We start from the raw sequence: 20,676 nt of genomic DNA on the forward strand, positions 1-20,676 counted from the left end.
CGCAGATCAACAAAATTACATAACTGCACGTGAAAATGACGAATTAAACGACCCGAAACGCAGCTGTGCGTATTTCTAATCAAGATATTTCTTGAATTCAACCCCAGAGATTTAATTTGTCGGTATTTATAAAAGTCTATTTCTTCAACACCAGAATTTATTTCCCTTATGACCTACTTAACTAAGATCTACTTTCTTGTTGTCCTACAACCTTTTTATTGTCTTCGAAATGGCAGTTTTCCAAAAGGTTCCCTTCGGTCCATCTTAAAGTCATAGATTCACTATCTTAATGATACCGGATGGAGCTAATATGTAATAGGAATAGCATCCATACTTAAATATGCTCCTCGATATGCAATATTCTAAACTGTCCACATATTCCGTTCTTCTTGATCAACATATTTCTTTGCGTACTGTTTCCACACATTTCTCGAGGTAAGAGACAACCCATACAGACCAAATGGCGAAGTATTATACTCGTATGTCATGGCGCTCTCAAAGCAGATGGTATGGGTTATCAGTTGCTAAACTCAATAATTAAAACTTTTTTAAAAAAATTATAAATTTCTTAATTCTATACACAAATTTTGTTCCTATTTATTAGTCATGTTTCGAGACAAATGACCAGAGGTAATTCTCCCAAAATAAACGGCATATTAGATGTTTGTTTCTCTTTTTTTCCTCAACAATCTGTATCTTCGATTTCATGCTTTGTTCCACCACGTTTGTTTCGAAATGAACACAGAGTATGACGATGCATTTTTTTTCATAAATATCAGTGAAGCGATTCGAAAGTCTTCATGACCGATTTAAAATTTAATTTTCTTTTCTGTGGCCAACCTCCACTACGTATTAGACCTAATTTCGATTTTCGTATGTTTCAATTAAATAACGGAATATTAAGTGCGAAACTTAAACGGTATAGCTAACTTTACTAACAATATGTGACAAAGATGCGTGCAGCTACACAAACTGGGTTGCCTCGACACTAGAAACTTTCGCGGCCATCGCTTTGGTTTCTGCTCACGCGACACCAAGAATCTAGAGTGGCAAAGAAAGTAAATTTCGCCTTACAAACATTTACATCGACCAGTAGTTATAACCTGTAAGATCCGGACCTGCGAATGCGTCTTGTGTGTTAACGATGTAACTGAAATACGGTTACAGTCACAAGGGTGTGAAAGACGAGAGTCACGAAACAGACGTTTAAAAAAACACTTTTTTACTTTTTACGCAAATAGGTGAAACCACAAACACAGTCTTAATTCCATTCGAGCACTCCTAATGACTTCCACTGTAGCTAACTAACGTTACTCTTATATTGTCAATATGATTTTTCACGCCATGTGGCAATTTATCTGCCTCTACTAACTCCAAGGGGCTGGGTTTCTTGAGAGGCTGAGTCTCTCACATGGTCAATAAATTCCTCGATTTTTATGGAACCCAAAGGTTCACAAAAGCTTACTACTAGACCCTATTACGAAAGAACTGAATCTAGAACCACGCCCTCAGAGCCAATTTAAGATCAATTTGTAATAGTATCATCCCATTTAAGCCTGGGTGTTTTGAATCAGTCATTATCCTTAAGGTTCTCCAACTATAGTTCTGTATTTCTCATTGCATTCCTCATCTCCCTTGGTAGGACTGATCTCTCCTAAAGAAATTAATTTGTTCGACACATGTGGAAGCAGTGGCACTGAACAGACAGGAACCTTCTTATCACAAAATTTACTTCGTCTAGGTTAAAAATAGAACGTTAACTTTTCAACTACTCGTAGGCCTATTATAATTCCTAGTTGCCGTCTTCATACCAGAGAATGTTTTCTAAATTAAAAAAACCTTTGCGTGTATATTTTACCTTCCTTCAGCTTACCTGTGAAAAATCTCTCAGGTCTTCCACTTCTCTAAACATGGTAAGACGTCATCGAACTACCTGAAAGACTCGTTTTCCGTAAAAATTACATTAAATTGCGAAAACCGCGAGGGAAAGCGGGCAACACGAGTATACAACTCTATCACGTGACAATCCTGATTGCCTCTAATTATCGGCCACCCGCCGTCTTCTTTGGATCCTAGATCCAATGTAGCATGAAGAAGGTGCATATGTCCTAGAAAGTCGTATTCAGCAGTAAAGAACGCCCCGACAATTGGCCGAATCTATACACAACAGAGGATGATGGCATTCAAAATATTTGTATATACGTCTGGGATCCTGTCCTATCAATGTATAATAACGTCATACTGGGATCCTACTGTAACAATTCAGTGGTTTCATACTGACTTTTACGGTTCAGCAGGCTATCCAACAATTCCGATTTTAAAGCTATCAGCATTTCCAAACTGTAGTTGAACTTTGTTAGCTTCAATGGCGGGAGGTCATGGCCATTCGGACTAAAATTGTATTTGGCACACAGCCGGTAGCTCGTTTCGGCAACGTTTATGAAAACACCAACACTATTCGATTCTCAGCTGAAGATACAATTATCTCGACAGGTTAACCGGAAAGTTGCATTTTTAAAACGAGAATCATGGAATCTGCCATGCCTACGGGCCTACAATCAGGGTACACCATGTGTGGTCAATTGCTTTTCCACATGGTGTAGTCTGCCCCTATTCTATCACGTAGTTTTCCGCGAGCGACTTACTCATCGCCCTGATGATGGAAGCACTAAGCAGCTCTGAAACGACGGCCAACTATTCGAGGCCACAAGGTGCAATAACCAATAAAACTGTCATCTAGGGGAACAGCATGATCTGAATGCGAAAATTCTGAAAACGGGGGGTCAAATGCAGTACCTGTTGTTGAGGTCGTATACGCGGTCGTGCGGTGTGCCAGGTGAGGATGCTGGCCGATGGCACCATGGAGCAGCACTTTGTGTTCCGGTGGCTCGCGCTTCACTGGGGGTGGTGACGGCGATGTGACGCCCAGATCAAGAAGCGAGTGGGATCCCGGAACTGCTGTGTCCACTGCAACAAAAGAAACCGAATGTGAGAGTTATTACAAATGACGGAGTCCGATGGATGTGGAAGAAGGCGGCAGTGACAAACAGAGATATTTGCCTACAAGAACTGACAAAAGTCGAAAATCCCCATGGCAACTATAAACAGCCGAGAACTGAAACCAGGGCCTCCTAAATGCGAAGAGTTATAACCACTTCATCGCGAACTTAGGTGACCATCATCTCGTATTAGGACTGTCGAGAGAGTTCTGTTAACAAGGTCTGAACTTGTACGATCATGTGACCCATTTCCAGGAGGGCCATTGAGGACAACCGAGGTCCTCCAGCCAACTAAACCGATTTCAACCCTCTTTGAAAAGTTACCAGTCGCCCAGTTCAAAAAAATACTCCACTTTTTACGGAAACCTCAATGGTTCATTGGCACAGTCACCACCGCAACCTATTCTGAGCCATTTAAATCCAATTCAAACACTAAAATCCTATTTATTTACGATCAATCTCGATATTACCCTCTCATCTATTCTTAGGTCTCCCAATTTATATGTTTCCTTAGCGTTTTCAAACTAGGATACTTCCTACACTTCTTTAAATGTAATTTCTCCATCCTTGTCACTAGTTGTACTTAGTTCTCAAATTAAAATCGATATTCTTCCTTTAGAAGTGATAGAGTTACACGCCCATATAAGCAAACAGCATTTTATAAAGCGCGTAAGAAAGCCACTTTTGTGAGTCAAGTCCTTTCGGTACTGAAATTTGAGAACGCGTGGCACCACATCTTTGACACTATCGGCAAATTTTCTCGGACTGCTGCTTGTCAACGATCCATGAATTTTAACGTAACCCCTTTAAAACAAAAGTAGACCTCCAGCTTTCTACTTTGAAGGAAAACATTCCAGGGAGGCCTTGGTCCACGTTCTGTCTGGGCAGCATGAACAATACGAGTATAACACAATCCACGAATCTCTTAGTTTCTAATACCCTCCTGATATAGCTATATTAGTTTTCTTTTAAAATCGCAAACAAATTTAAATCTAAAACTATGCTTCGTTTAATGGTAATTGCTTTTCTGTTTTGCGCTCATTGTAACTCATTGTAACCGGCCAGTGTCCTACTTTCAACCATCAAACGATTCTCGCTGAACAAGGGATCACAACAACGACAAAACCATTCTCTTTTTTCCGGCCATTAATTGTGTCAAAACGACACCGGATGAAGAAGAAGAAAAGTCATAATAACGGATTAAGGAAAGCGAAATGCTAACGGCTGTGTTCAACTTTCATTTCTTCTCTTCTCTTCTTCCGCGTCTGTCCATCCATCGTGCGCACGCAGCCACAAGGTTACCCCACTTGTCGGACATAGACCTTAGCGAGGAGATAACCTTGACGAGATAGAAAGCGACAGAGCCGGTGCTGTGTTGCCGCGTCCAGTTTAACTCTTTGCCCTGTGCGAGAACAAACAACGCCAACATGGCAACGTACTCAATATAAATCACTCTCGCGCACACGCAAACCAGGCAAACATGGATTGCCCTTGACTACGCCCAGGAAGTTGTTCCTCTGAAACAAACGACGGGCACACTGCGACCACGACGAAAACTATGCTTGACACAGCCAATTTTTTAACAAAAACTTGGAACGTTTACTAAATAATATGAGTGACTTCCGTGACGCATGACGTGAACCGATAACGTCACGTTTTACGAACTTACAACGTAGCTGAGATGGCATGGCGCTCAGCAAGTACATGTTCACAACATCGATTTGATCGTGGGTGTGAGGTAGCATTAGTTTTAATGTGTAATGCAGGGTAAATGACCAGTTAGAAAGAATGGAATCTACCATAATACGACGTTTTCCAGGCTTGTTTGGCATGCACCAAACACTAATTGCATTGCAACTGTAGATAGTGTGAACAAAGACAAATCCGGTTCTTACAACCATTTTGGCGGGCAACCAACCGTTCACACTGGCACGATATGATAACTCGCTAGTTGGTCATTATTTGGCCACTAGGTGATTGCAAGACGCGGGTAAGATTTCGGAAAGTCCATCACCAGCCCAAAAAGATCGAGCTCAATGCCGGAACTGCAGACTTCAGATGTTACAAATTGCAGTGGCACAAAACTTGCAACGAATAGGCACCGGGCAGCCACCGCCCCAGGGGGTTGGCAGTAAACACGACAGAAACGTGAAGCTGACGATTCACGACTTGTCAGAACCTGGCTTTTGACCGCCTTCATTTTGGGAGGCTTAAGCACGGATATGATTCCACATTTGACTTACGAAAACGACGACACGCTGATAATCGGAACAGTGCTACTATTAGACTGCTTTCACACGAGGCTCAGTGGGCTGCAGATCACGCCAGTCTAGCCAACGTATTTATACGGGAGAGGCACATTGTGGGAAAGAAGAAACTTCAGTAAGTTGTTTGTAATAGGTACTATTTATAATATTATAATATTTATGCTATAAAATATTACTATTACTTCTTCAAGTTCCAACATGATTTGATGAACGCTGTTAATACACTGAAAATGTGTTGCTGGAGGGACTGAGTGAGGTTGGTAACTCTAACGGTGGGTCACGAGAGCCGAACTCTGAATTGCTTATCGCCTCCGCGTGAGCTGCATACCGGCTCACGGGCTCACGTGTGAAAGCAGTCTTCGTGTCGTGTTTCCTGTCGGAACTACTGATAGTCTAAAAATTCATTCTATAATTGCTGTTGTAATTACTAACTAATTTAATCTAAAATAAACTGAATTATCGTCATCGAAGTCATCATTGTTACCAGGGCTTCCAAAGTTGTGCCAAGTTCTACTCACCGAACGAGAAAAAAAAGAAAAAATGGAAGAAGATAATTTCCAACATGAGGCCTACATTTTGTTACCACATTAATTCTACTAACCCGTGAGAATGGTTTATGGCACGGGAAATACGAATTATATAAGCTGTTTTTACAATATGGTATTGTAAAGAAAAAACTATATTTTATCAACAAATATTTATAAAGTACAAGTTTACCTGCATAACGAATATGGTAGTGCAGGAATAAAAACTAGTAAAACTACAGAAAACAATGGAATGTCTTGTAAATTACTGATTTATTTATTTTTTTGAAATGAGATGAATGAATTCAATAGCCTGCGTAAAATCGCTTCGAAACGGGAAAATCTAAAGGCGGGCCTTACACTTAAACCTAGGACTAGGAATGTGTTTGTTATGCAAAAGGATACACAACAATCTATCGCATCTGCATGGTGCCAGAAGCGCTGTGGCACGCGAGCCTCAATAAACGATGCAGCTGGTGGTACTAGCCCAGCTGGTCTTTCGGCTTATTTTTACGAGACGTAATACATACGTCAGACCACCTGGAGAGAGGTGGTAATACGGCAAACACCCCGTTTACACAACAGGATAAACGAGACCCAATTGATGCAGCTGTAAAGCAGCATTTTACAACCCATACACAAGTAAATTAGCTCTCAATTTTACATTAAAGCTATAAAAAGGCATTATCAAAATCTATTAGTAAGGGACAAAAATTGTGCATTTAAAAATCAGACTCGAACATGTTTTTAACTATAACACACAAACTCTGCAACAAGGGCGGAGAATCATTGTCACCGGTGATAAGGTTTCGACTAAAGCTACTGAATTCACATCATGAGGAACACTGACATCCAATCCGCGACTACGGTAGAAACTGCAGCGCAAGACCACTCAGTTGCGCGCGCAGTTTCACGGACAAAGCACATTACGGCCTCTCACGGTGCACCATTCACAAAATACACGTCCATTTACACGCTTTCAATTTTACGCGTTTTCTAAAAATGCGGCTATTCGCAGGAAAGCAACCCTCGCGTTTAACGAGTCACCACAACGAAATCCACGCCGTCACGTGTCTTCATAAGCCTTCCAACATCGTGGAAGGTATAGGCGCGGTTCCAGCCCTGGAGACCGACTTTCCGTTTTACTCAGTCCCTCCACCGAAATCCTAGAATAGTGGACGCTGCCTTGAACACGGTATAACCGCTTCGTTTCGTATCATTATTAATTCATCAGTACATTGGTCACTTATCCTTTTTAAAAATTTTGATTACCGATTTGCAGTCACGTTACATGTCCACAACAGAGAGTGGAAACAATTCTTAAAAATTCTCCGGTTTGTTTCAGTGAAGTTGCTAGCTAAGGTTTGCGCAACCGGGGTCTTTTCGTTGCTACATCGTCTCTGGGGTGCATCCAGTTCCATCAAGTTCCGTGACGGAGAATGCGCTCCACGACCCTCGCTTCTCCGGAATCACCACATTACGAGATCTGTCTGCGCTGTAACTGGGCGTCAGGTTACCGCTCTTAAGCGCCAGCGAAAAGGGAACCTCAATCATGGAAGACAAATCAAATCAGTCGTGCAAGACCGTAATATGTCACCATCGGGACGGAAAGTGGGTGCAGCGTTGCCACAATTCAGTGGATTCTCCTTGACCTACATTCTGAGATCTCAAAGCTTAGGAAATTGCTCCCACGGTGTGTTGGAGGGGGGAGGGGGGAGCTATCCTCCTCGCTCCTAAGAACCTACATGACACGAAAATGGAACCCGCGTTTACGCAACACTGTTACCAGGGTCGAGGGGTGAACACAAAGCAGGTATCTTCATCACTACAGCTTAAAGTTTGTGAATGTAACGCACATCCTCGTTGTTATAACATCACAGAAAACATCAGAATTCTTATTTTGATAACAATGTTTCCTTCACATTCAAAAGATCTCAACCAAATTACGTATAGGAGATTTTAGATTCTCAAGGCGGTGAAGATGTCGACATTAGATTAGTCCTCCGGGTTTTTATAATGCCCTGCGAATTATTCTTGAGTTGTTCAACGACGCTGCTTCAAGAGCGTAGCTACCAACGTTCAATTGTAGCATTAATGCGAATGGAGAATAAAAAGTAAGCGGTTTTAACCCGTTATAACATTCTGCCCTTGAGTAAATCAGAAAAATCACACACACAAAAAAGACTGAATCAGGATAACCGATCGCGGGGCTGAGATTCCAAGTACGAAACACGTGCTAACTTAACCGTGACGTACGGTGGCAAACCAATTACAACAGGTGTAACTGTACTCCGGACTGTGGAATACAGACTTATGTCCTCGACCTGCCGCCTCCAATCACACGCTCGTCGTATTGTCCTGCTTCCGTTCTGGCAGTGACGTCACGCAACATTAATAACCTGGCGAGATTTAATTAAACATGACTGAGGCTATGTTTATTTAATAGTAAGAAAACGAATCTGAATGTTAACACGAAGCATATGAAGCAGCCCTCACTGGTAATCATGTTCATTTATCGCGGATACAAATCTAACGATGAAACAGCCAATCAGACTCACTGGAAAACTCAGAAGACTACGTGTTCTTGTATTAAGCTAAAAAAATCTGTTTCAAATGAGGCTGGAAAGGTGTACTCTTTGGAGCAGACTGATTCATGTTCCAAAGGTGTTCATTGCACATCACGTAGGTCACTGTTGCACTACTGTGATCCAAGGCCATTGTTGCGCAACAATGTGGTCCAACGGCGTCCTTAGGTCATTCTTGTACGAATACTGTAACTAGGTCGGTAGAAGCACAGGGGTACCCAAGACCAGAGGCCAATGCAAAAGAGAGGCGGCTCGTGAAGCGCACACAGCCCTTCGGACGACAATCGCTGAGGGCCACGGCATAACGAAGCGATCATCCTGGTAAAGTGCCGGGCAATAAAGCTCCAGGGGCTAAATATTCCTGTTTTGGAATGGGATTGGGGGCATTACCAGGGGGTGGCTTAGCCCGGAGGGTGAAAAAACCCTCGGGGACAGTCCAGATCCTCCTGAGGCCTGGATGATCTAACCTGAGATAAAAGAGGCAAAGGGGTGCCCAACCCGGCGAAGATAATGCCAACCAACAATAACAGGTTCCCACGTGGCCGAATTTTGGGCCAGGCCAGTGGAAGCCCTGGGCATCGACATTACCGTGCATGAAATGTTTCGAGCACAACGACAAGTTAAGGAGATGGCATCGCCATTATTCGCACATTTCCCGCCATCACGCAATTATGAACCAGTTTCAATTGCTAGCGAGATCGCAAGGCAAGTGACGCAATTTACACATGCCCTTGAGTTTTTCAGAACACACAAGAGAAGTGTCGTGGCAGGTAGAAACAACTGCTTGATCCGACCAACGTGCCATCTGAGCATGCCATTGGCTCGTCCTTGCTTCGGTTCTTTTGCCTATAGGTCCTATTTCTTCAAGTTACCTGTTCCAGGTTCAATTACAGACCTCTCCACCTTCTCCTCGGCTTGTTTAGGAATGAGGGTTCCAGTCCCTATTTGAAGATGCTCTTTCCATTTCATTCTATTTTCTTCTACTTACGACAACCCTCACAGATATTAACTATTTCGTCTCCCCAACATGCATCTGTGTATCTTATTTCGTTTTCACTGACAATGCCACAGAGGTTTCCACATCAAAATTATGTACACATTTCTCATTTTTCACATTCGTGTTGCATATCGAGTTTACCTCAACCTCCTTGATTTGATCGTCCAAACATTTAACTCACAATTTTGCTCTCAAATAATCCAGGCACAATGACAGACGAAGATTCACGCCCATATAAAAGTTAAATTTACAGTTCTGCACATTTAAACCATTAGGTTTCAGGCAGGAGACGGGACGATTAAGTAAGACACGAAGATGAAATAATCTTAACTAAATGGTATCATACCATCTCACAATTTCATCTGCTCTTCTCATAATCAAGAGCAAAACAAAAGCTTTACACTGCAGTACAAGATTACTGGCGTCTGTTACTTTCGTGATTTTCGTCAGGACTATCTCTGAACTGGTTTGGGTTCGACGTGGTACCCCACCGCTGGTCAACTTTCAAATCCCGGTTACAGCTTGCAATTGTCTGACAGTCTCGCAAATGAAAGGTCCGGCGACCGCTGGACCGCCCTAAGGTGACAGTCACGTCCTTATCAACTTAACACTCGAGATCGAGAAACGGAATTAAGGTCATCTTGGTGAAAATGCACCTTTCCACAGTTTGGCGTCCTACTCTACTGCGAACCGAGTCGAATCGAAAACATTCTACGTAAATTTCCTTTGCTAAAAAATCTGGATCATTAGAAAAATACGATAAGCAGGGATAAATAAGGATTCGGTGGTAATTCGTCTTATTATCGCTAATGGGCCCACTGTTTATTCCCCAGATAATACATGAGTGAATGTGGAGTAAGGGTGGAATGAAAAGACTCGAAAGTGTCCCATTTCCACTCTGTCCACCACAAATCCCTCGTGGACTGTCCTGGGAGGAAACCCGGGCCTCGGAAGCGAGAAGCCGGCAAGTAACTGAATGTGCCACAGAACGCCAAATTCCGTATTCTTTTTATAAACGGATGTAAATTACACAAATTTATTAAAGAATTAACATCCATAAGGCAACTAGAACTACGATCATGATTCAGAAACAATTCAAAATTTAAATTTAATGTTTAGGTACAGCAGTCGGGACGAATCTAAGCGATCCACGTCCGCTGGAATTAAAAGGCAAGGGGATCAGAACGATGGGAAGGAGGGGGTGATACGAAGCATGCGCTGTCCATACTACGAGCATTATTTCCCAGCGCCAATACTTTGTACCCCGCAGTCTGAATCCCTACGAAGGCAATGTCTTTGGTTTACTTAGCGGTACGTGCGTTTGTTTCCTTCTACCCGCAAAGCAAGTGACGTAGGCGAAACGACCAGTTTGAACCTGGAAATTGTACTTCTTTGGTTAGAAACTTATTTCGTGTTAAGATGTTACTTTATTTGTCATGAGACAGTACTGTAATTCATTATGAGAATTTTCGAAGATAAATTCTTTTCCTTGAAAGAATTTAATATGATTGTCTTGTGGCGCCATTTTCTGAATTCATGATATAATGTAGCAGGTGTTACAATTGATCTGACAGTTATATAACACTGAACTTGTTTTAATCAGATCATTTAACGTCAATTAATATCCGATGAGAGGCAGTTGTGCAAAAGAGTTCACGACTACTACCGTCTTGTATGAATCCACTGATCAGTTCAGTGACCAACTCGTTTTATTAATTTATTCATATCCTACAGTGTGAATCACTCCTGAATTATTTACTTTTGCAGAACTAGGACACGGTGTGAGAATTCAGGTTCTCACGGTGGCGAGTATAATTATCGCAGCCTTCTGCGATGTTGCGCCGCGTAGTCTCGTAGAAGTTGACCGACGTTTCAAAGATGCGTACTGCCTCCATCATCAGGACGATAAGCCATCGGAGCACACACCTCTGAAACATCTGTTAACTTCTACAAGACAACACGGCGAAGTATACAAGAAGGCTGTTCTGTCATCTTCGTTCTATGACACGGAGCTGTCAGAATAGCTGGATTCATAACCAACGTCAGTTATTATCGCATGTAACGAAAGTAACTGGAATTTCCATTTATGTACCAGTTTCATAATCCGTAGTTAACAAAGCAGTTTGTTCGTGCACTGGGAGAACCTAAATCATTCCATTCTCGGTGCTGCAAGGCACGGCCACGTACAGCTGGAGACCTGAGGGCTACGTTCACTCTCGTCGATCGACTCGCGGGTACGGCTTACTCTATAAATGACAACTCATTCAAATTTAAAAAGCAATGTATTAAAAATCCTACTTACTTTCTTACTTTTGCAGACCGATAGATATATTAACGCCTACTCAAAACGCTCTTTAACAAAACTGCTGGTGTATTTTTTTATTAATTGTCCAGAAAAAATTAAATACTTAATTTAGGAGAAAATCACTTATATAGAATGGTACAAGATTAGAAACATGTACGCGGGTGTCGATCACAAGCGTGAGTCTGTAGATCAAATTACGTCACCAGTCGGCAAAAAAATACAGAAGGTTGCATCTGGCACAATTAGCGATTTGGAATCGATTAACAGCCAATGGGCACGTGCGTTACATAAACTTCCTTTGTGATACGTTTTTATCCTGGTCCAGACACAAGGCAAACAACGCTTCGTAAATGTGCATGCGTGTTTATGAAGAACTCAAGTCTTTAATTTTACACGGAAACCACGTCTATTACCTAAGCACTGACTAAGAGTAAAATGCAGTGTTGCAAATCTTTTATTTCCAACCCGAATCCTCTTTTGTGGACTTGACGTCTAGATCTACAGAAGACATGCTGAGGTTTTTTTTTCACGGGAAGTGAATCTTTCCTCTGCAGTCCAGAAGAATCAATCAGAAAAAGGGAGAGGGAGTTCGTAGTGACGGGGCGGATGAACGCAGGCTGGCTAGACCACTGACCTACTTCAGCCAGCCAGCCACTCTCGCTTTCAGGTCGATATGGCGCGAAGACAAGGCACATCCCCCAGTACACCTGACACCAAGGATCGCTGCCTGCTGCTAGAGAGCTTTGTATAAATGCAGGGAACCCCCACAGAAGGGATGGAACTGTAGAGCGAGACAAAGGCCACTACATCCTCCTCAAACTGTTCATCATGAAAATAAAAAGTGTAGAAGCACCTCTCCTAGTCCACCCTCAGCATCCACTTCTTAAATGAACTCAATCAATGTTCATTATTGCCATTTTGAAACAGGGGAAACTGCTGTCTTTACATTTTAATACAGAAACTTGCGCTCTTAGGATACGGAAACTGAACAAACATTATGGGTATGAAACTGTCTTCCCTCTCGCGAAATTTCCGTCAACATATCAACATGGCGGGCAGCGCTAATTAATAATGCTCACTCTCGCACGTACAGCCCGCCAAGAGCTCGTCGCGTAATGCAGCGACCCACTTACCCAATTTCCCCCCTCCACAGGCAACGTTTGGGGGGGGGGGGGTATGAACTCAGCCCTGACGCAACCATTTCCGTGTGCGCAGTGGGGTCCACACGGATGGCAGGGACAGGCAAGTTCTTAGATACCCAGAAATAGTTTCTGCGTGTATGTCGAGGCCCATGCTGTGTGTGTGTGTCAGAAACTCAAATCGCATATGTTGTGTGTGCTGCTTTGGGAACTGTGTTATTAGTGTTCAGTTCCTATTTCCTATTACAAAACGGCCATCTGCCAGTTTTGCCGCCACTTTTTCACATGTCGATTTCAACTTCAGATCCCCCCCCCCCCCAAATCCAATTTTGCATGATACATAAACGCAGACCGAGTTTAAAAAATTCCAAATCGGTATTCACCTGCACTCCAGAATTATGAATTCGCCAAAATATGCCAATTTTGTTTTAATCCATCAGAACAGAATTTCAGGTAACGAGAATAAGAAAATGTAACTCGGTACTCGGGGCCACAGAGTCTTCGAAGTCTGCATATCAAACTAAAAAGCATCTCAAAATTAATCCTTACTGGTTAGTGGTTAACTATATATGCCACCCATTTTAACTATCATATTTCTGCATGTCTTCCTGTCTATTTTGGCTAATAGGCCTCACTTCCTTCTCACCAATTGCCCTAACAATTAGTAAGAACCTATATTTATGTGGTGGTGATTTCTACAATGTAACAACAGCGTATTTTTATTTAAATAAAGAGAGTTTGGTCCTTTTAAGGGATTAAAGCGTCCACGTCTCACGATCGTTAATATAAAAACCGTGAACCAATAGGCAAGTCACTGAACCTGGCTACGGACATAATAAGCCAAAATAAAGGAAGGTAGTCAGTCTAGACAGTTCAATGACACACTTCATATCAACATTACGTATATCAGAATCAACAACTTGTTTTGCGATTTCATTTATGTGTTAAGATATAACTAGAATCTGGAACATCTAGAGATTATTGTATTGGTCCATGCTATATGTAACTTACACTGTATTTTGTAATATGCCCTATTATGTTATTGAAAGCAACGACAAATCCTCGTATAATGAGAACATAGAAAATCCGCCTATGTAAAGTCTCAAGTGATGGATGGGCTTAATAAAACAATGCTCACTCAAGGAGAGAACGACCTACATTGTCTGCCTCTTTGTCGCCAACGTTTCATTACGTTTCATTGCATATTTTTGTAATATCGGATCTTGCCAGCAGCAACTGAAACGTTGGCGATACAATCTGAGCACAATCAAAACGAACTACGTATTTACTAAAATTTCTCCAGCAGATCCCTGACAATGGGATCCAGGGTTCGAGTCCAGAAATGGATGTTCCTTCACGTTGACCTCTGTGCATGAACGTCTTTCAATGAACCGATCTCTCAACTATGGAATCCTACCCATGGCAAAGAAACAAGAAAAATAAGAAATGTTGCTCACTCGCCTGAGGCGAGTTGATTTTTTACTTTCCAAACAAATTTACAAATAATTTAGACCGTCAACTTTAAAACTGCCTCATTTCTAATCAATGGGGTATTTAGGCAGTATTTTCCAGCAAATTTATCTTCCCTATGTCAACTGCAGACTTGCCAGATAACGACAAGTAAAATCTGTTTAAATGTAGAAGTAGACACAAGCCTACACGTAGAGATTATAACACGTTTAAAGAAATAAAAAAGATTCAAGTTCGGGTATGGTATTGTCATCAGCCGTTGTATATTTATTTTACTTACTGTTGAGATAAAAAGTTCTCTGCGCTAAATCATGACGTCATGAGTAAAACTTAACCATTTGCGGTCTATTTTAAATACCACTAAGTCTCTCTGCTGGTCTATTTAAATGCCACTAAGCTGTGTACATTGAACTACTATTATGTACAGTTTTGATTTTCTTTTTAACTTGCATAAAACGGAAGATACTTTGTTAAATATGGTGAAAATATGTTCTGTGAGGATTACAGTTCCTTTTGTTTGAATACTGACCGTCTGAAATATTTTTTCACGGGCTGTACCACAGTCGCTAGTGAGATGTGTGATAAGTGGTTCCATTTTGCTTCCTGTCGTTTGGTAGAGAATAAAGCAAGTCCGAGTGGGTAGATAAGACTTTGGCAACGTCTAAGCATCTCTTATTGCATGCAGATATACGATGTCGGACCGGAACTCGGATATTTAAATGTCGAACTCAGTCCGACAGAGACCGCAAACGCCTAAGCTCGGATGAAGTGGTAAACCTCTAGGTACGACCGCGAACAGGACCCGAACCCTTCATCTGACAGGAAGCTGAGTGGGCATCAGGGCAGGTGTGGAAGTGCAGATGAAAAGAGAACTCTACTCCTGCCAGGAATCCAACCCCTCTCGTCCACACCACATATAGTCAGGAAACTAATTTACTTCGAATTAATTTTGTTGGTAGGTTAAAAATAGATAACAGGCTTATAATAACAAAGCCATTTTCTTGAAACGCTTTCGGATGGCGAATGAACAAAGCCAAAGTGTTAAAGCACGTCGCCCGGAACCGCCTGTGGGACGAAGCAGTGTCGTAACGTCTTGAGACACTGGCAAGCCTACATTTCCGTCAAACTTTCGACAGCGATTGAGGAAATGAGTCGGCAGTGGAATTTCTACCACATCTTCACGTCTAGCGTTCCTACATTTTTATAAAACAGTACATACACTACCTAAAATCCAGGTTTGTGGGTTTTCTGTTTCATTGTATTTTTATTCCAAAATGACGAGAAAAAGCTTTAAAGTAAAAGCAATGAAATAAAATAAAATAAAAGAGTAGAATTTACTCGACCTCGTAGGCACAAGTTGCGGACCCCCGGTTGGTAAAACACTGTTTTCGGGTACCAAATCACGTGTGCGATGGGTGTGGCATGTAGAACACCTGGAAGTTAAGAAATTCGTTGGAACATTTTGGTCCGAAATCCTGAAGGGAATGTATCAATCAGAAGGCCTAAACATAGATGGGAGCAGGGTGCAGAATGTGGTATGGCTTCAAATGGCTCAGGACGGGGTACAGAATCGTACTTAGAACTCCCAGGAGAGAGATGGGGGGGAGGGGGGAGGAGGAGGACAAGTGCAAAATTAAAGATGAAATTTGAAGAAGGACACCTAACAACTAAAATTTTACAGTCGTGCCGCTGCGAGAGAAAAATGTTTCTCAGACAACGGACAATATCCAATAGCTTTAACAAATCTGTCAGGAATCGAACTCAGACCTCCCATTCACTACGGTAACAACAACATGAGTTATTAATGAGTTTGGCAATACAGGTGAGTGTTTCCGTGTTCTTATCTCAACCCACGAGTGTGGTGTATGGTTGGTTCTGCAGCCGTGCTGTGTTAGATTACACGTTTCGAGGCCATGCCTGTCTTGCAGTGGGTTTTCACTTTTCATTTAGGCTAGGAACGTTGCGGAGAGGAGGGGGGAGGAGCTGCCTAACTGTGTCAGTGGGACAGGGGAAAGTGGGCTGCCCAGACCAAGTTCCACACGACGATCTAGGCCCCACAGCGCCTTCAATAAACGCAAGTTAAAGAGAACATCACTTTCGCTATTCTCCTGACTTTAAATCAGACTCTGAAATTAATATGTGGTCCGAACTACACATAACAGAAACATGCATCATATCTGTCCAAACATGTACGTACGTCTTTAAATCTAATAATGTGTCTCTGCCTTTGTTATTATGGTAATGGAATCCAGTACGTAAAAGTTTCAGAACCAGAGACGGAAGTGGAGATACAGCTTCACGCATTTTTAACTTCTGTCAAATTTGGTTGTCCAGCCCAGAGCCAATCACGTCACCGACTAAGATCAAGACGCAGATGGAACTAACAAAGAGACCTAACTATCAGTAACAGACTTGATAAACGTAATTGTTCTCGGTCTCCTAGGTAAGTCAATGTATTTCACTGACTCCTCACAAAAAGCAGATAAGAATAAGCATTGTAATAATACTACGGGTGAAGCGATTTGTCTGAAGAATAGAAAATTACAAATAAATATAAATTTAATGCAATTACCTACAATCATGATACTTTCCTCTTCCTTGGCTTCTGTTTCTCTTATCGTCTTGAACATTTTACCGGGAAAAATTGTTACGAGCGTAAAAGAGCTCTCATATAAGAATAAATCCCCAAAACCATAAACGAACACCAGATCTCAACAATTTTATGCGAACACCAGCAAGAAATGATTTTAGGTTTTGGAATTACATAAAACCAAACTGGCACTGTAGTCTTGCGGTTGTCATTTATATCTGCTTCAACATTTAAATTTCATATCTTTAAAGGCATACAGGCTAATTTGTATTGACTTAAGCCTCCTTTGTGAAGACCAAAGTTAAGTTCACTTTGAGAACTATTTCTTAACAAGAAACGGTGGGTAGGCTGCCGTTAAGGGTTTCACTTGTTCCAAGCTGATGATACTATATCATGAATCATGCACCTGTGAGAACGTAGTGCAGAAAGTTGCGTGTGTCACGCGGGGCATGCGCAGACTTTTGAATCATCCTGTACATTCGCTCTTGTGCCACAATAAAATCGGGTTTTAATTCGTGGTAATCAAACGTAGAATGGAACAAATCCTATACTGTGCGGTCTATCAAGACACGTGACTCAGCAGTTTACCTCATTAAAATAAATGCGTATGAACCAGAGAAATAAACTCCAAACAGAAATTTATGGGGTAAGTCCACACAAATAGAATACAAATGGCAAAGTGGAATAATGTTGTCACTGTGTTTAATTAAGTATCAGGTCAGGTACAAGTCTTAAACCCCAGCACTACTTAGGTGTCAGTGAATGGTCAGCATTACGCGCTCTGAACACATTGAGAAGAAGGCTGGGGAAATCCCCGAGCCTGATCTGAACACAGCGGTGGCGAAGAGAGAAATCAATGACTCTACCACGCACTGAACCTTCGTCCGGCCCGTAACCAGTCCCTTTTACCTTGTAAGTTCTCCCTTGGACTATAAAAATAGCACATTCCTAGCGACCTATAAACTATCCATCACAATAGCGAAAATACTTGTTCAAATCCGTATGGTAGGATTCGCTTATAAATCTGAACAGCAAGAAGTGTGAAAATGAAAGCGTGAAACTTGTGGAAAGCGTCACCAATGCTTGGTCTACAGGAGAATTCTTCCTGCCGTGCGCGGGTGCCAAGGAAGTTGTGTGACGACGACGGTGACGACGACGGTGACGACATAATGGCTTGTCGCTTGCTGACAAATCAGTCATTGCGCAAACTCTGCATAATTATCATGCAGTTCTGTTCTGTTATTTAACTGAAAGTGGGTCAACTCTGAGGCGTGACATCTCAGCATCTGTGTGCTCTCAGATTTACAGTTTACAACTAACCAAAGCCTTGGAGGTACACATGATTCTCGCTTCACCTCCAAACATTCAAGTTTTCATTTACCAGAGATGATACAATGGCACCTGCTATCGGGTTTTTCCTGTATTAACACGGGAGCCAAGTCATAATTTAAGACATGCCTACATTTTTGCTCTCACTTTGTTCTCACCACAAATGTCAAAATGCTAAAAGCAAACAAGATTCTTTTCGATTCAGCCTGTTACTGGCAAATAACTAAACATCTATACTGTCATATTTCCTCATTTTAAATTTTATGAAGATGGTGTGTGTCGCATTTGAACTCGTCTAAGAATCGATACCGCGTTTCTTTTGACATGAAAACCCATTACTAAATCAAGTGTGCGCCTTAGAATCGATAATGTCTTCAAGTCGAGAAAATACGGTATTATGGATTGAACATTTGGCCCTTTGCATTCTCAGGTTTAAAGCTGGTCCTTATATCATTTCCCGGACCTGCCCATGTTTCTTCTTCCTGTGGACTTCACGCCAAAAATTTATACTGGTTTTGGTTTCAATTCATCTTCAAGAAATGTTCCAGCCAGCTGGTTCTAGAGCAGTTAGCAGTCTCAGTAATATTTTTCACACCAAGTCCCCATCTTATTTGCAGCCGAAGGAAAAAAAATCACATACGCACAAATGTGTGCTGATAGGAAATATAACACGATCATACACAAGGAAAGAACTGTTCAAAAACGTGCAGCAACGGAAATCTTAAAGTCCAGTAAGTGGAAATGAAACAACGAAGACAGTTGGCAGCACTTCTTATTGGTAAGCAACTTCTGATCCGAATATAGCACCAGGCAGCGAAAAGCTGAGAGGAATCATAAAACACGATGGAGCGACCATGTTGGGGACTTCCGTGACAGGAAAAAGTCGATATGATGGCAACGGTTATACGTTGAAGACAGGTGTCTGGTCAGAAATTGATATATCTCAGGCCTGCAACACATTAAAAGAACACAGTTGCCACAGATTACGGTAGGCCCGAGACTTTTATCACTGTTTCTGTGTTGCCAGAGGACGAGTGGTTTTCGTACAAACACAATTCTGCTTGTAGCTGCCACAAGCGGAACATTAGCACAGAACAAAATAAATATGTATTGAAAACTGTTTACACAATGGTGTCATTATCTCGATCTGAAAAACATGGCCGTACGCTCGACTGACGCGAAAATTCATTACTTCATTCATTCTTTCATTTAAACAGGTCATAAGCCAAGACGTCTTTAAAAAGATAAGACATCCCGGGCGAAAACCAGGTAAGTACAGTTCATAAGATTCAAGTACATACACCTGTAATGTATGCGGCCTGAGAAATTGATTTGTAAAATTAAATCTGAACAATAACAGAGCGTTTTGCGCGTCAGCTGTGAAAGAACGTCTGCAACTAGACGTAATTAAATTATTCAATTTAACTGTATCGGAGGTGAGTAAAAGTTTAAGTTTAAACAATTATATAATTTTAGCAGAAGCATAATATGAAAGTGTCAACACAAAAGCTGCATAAATAAAGCTAAATATAACATAACCTGTGTTTTACATCATATTATATTATTATGGTACATGGTACTTTGTTCAAATTATGATTTTAATTCCACATTTAGGGTATTATTGGCAACGGTACTCACTAACCGGGTTACAGACATCTTTCATTCGTGGAGTGTAAATCTGCATTTGTAGTTGAAATAACATTTGCATTTCACTATGTTACGTGCTATTGAGTGGTTCGGTTGTGATGTGTGAGAACAAGAACGTTTAAATATGTACGTATTGCTAGGTGTCCCGTCCTTTTAGTTTTTAAAATCTAGTCACCCTTTTATAAATATAATTATTCTAATTACACTATGCCATCTGTAGGCTTTTAGGCCCCAACTTCGTTGTTATGCGATGGACCTATCCTGAATTACATCGTTCCTTGGTCCAATAGTTTCCTCAGTAGTCGCAAAGGGTGATTGAAAAGAACGATGAAATTACGATACCACCAAAACGTTAGTCGCACGGTCGGCTGAGAGCAGGATCGCGAAAGTGAAATGTATTTATAGAGAGTACAATGGGGGGGGGGGGGGGTGAGTGAAGGTCCTGACGTCACTGCAATCGATGTGCGCCGCTGCCGACGTCAGCACACGTCGGTAGCTGCAAGTAGGGAGGTTTCTGCATGTAACACATCGATCGGTCGATTTGGCCACTGCCGTCCATTTATAGACTATGCACTAATTAGAAGCGCTCCAAAAATCTTAATTACTTGTGGTGTGGGCGTGTGAAATACCCGGCTCGGTAGCGGGTGGCTCCAAACGAGATTTCCAAAGCCACATTGTGTTCTTCATCGGAATTTTATTTTCATTACAGTTCGTTCCACTTTTATTTCAATAACGTTCTTCATGATCACGCATCACAGCAATCAGTCAAATTAAGTGTAATTTACAGGGTTTACCCAGCCTCTTAAGATAGTAAATGTTACTTA

The 20,676-nt window shown here is 41.7% G+C and overlaps 1 protein-coding gene across 4 annotated transcripts in view; it reads right to left on the reverse strand.

Moving 5' to 3' along the window:
• Eip74EF (Ecdysone-induced protein E74) overlaps window positions 1–20,676 on the reverse strand; it is a 287,703-nt gene that overhangs the window by 29,492 nt on the left and 237,535 nt on the right. For all 4 annotated transcript variants that reach the window (XM_022087089.2, XM_022087086.2, XM_022087087.2 and 1 more), the window contains one exon: window positions 2,797–2,967. In XM_022087089.2, the coding sequence (XP_021942781.1) occupies window positions 2,797–2,967 (171 nt within the window). The remainder of the gene's footprint in view (window positions 1–2,796; window positions 2,968–20,676) is intronic.

Source organism: Zootermopsis nevadensis, unplaced genomic scaffold (assembly GCF_977971745.1).
Source record: "Zootermopsis nevadensis isolate Lab colony 2312 unplaced genomic scaffold, Znev_1.0 Znev_ptg000010l, whole genome shotgun sequence".
Taxonomy (NCBI): Eukaryota; Metazoa; Arthropoda; class Insecta; order Blattodea; family Termopsidae; genus Zootermopsis; species Zootermopsis nevadensis.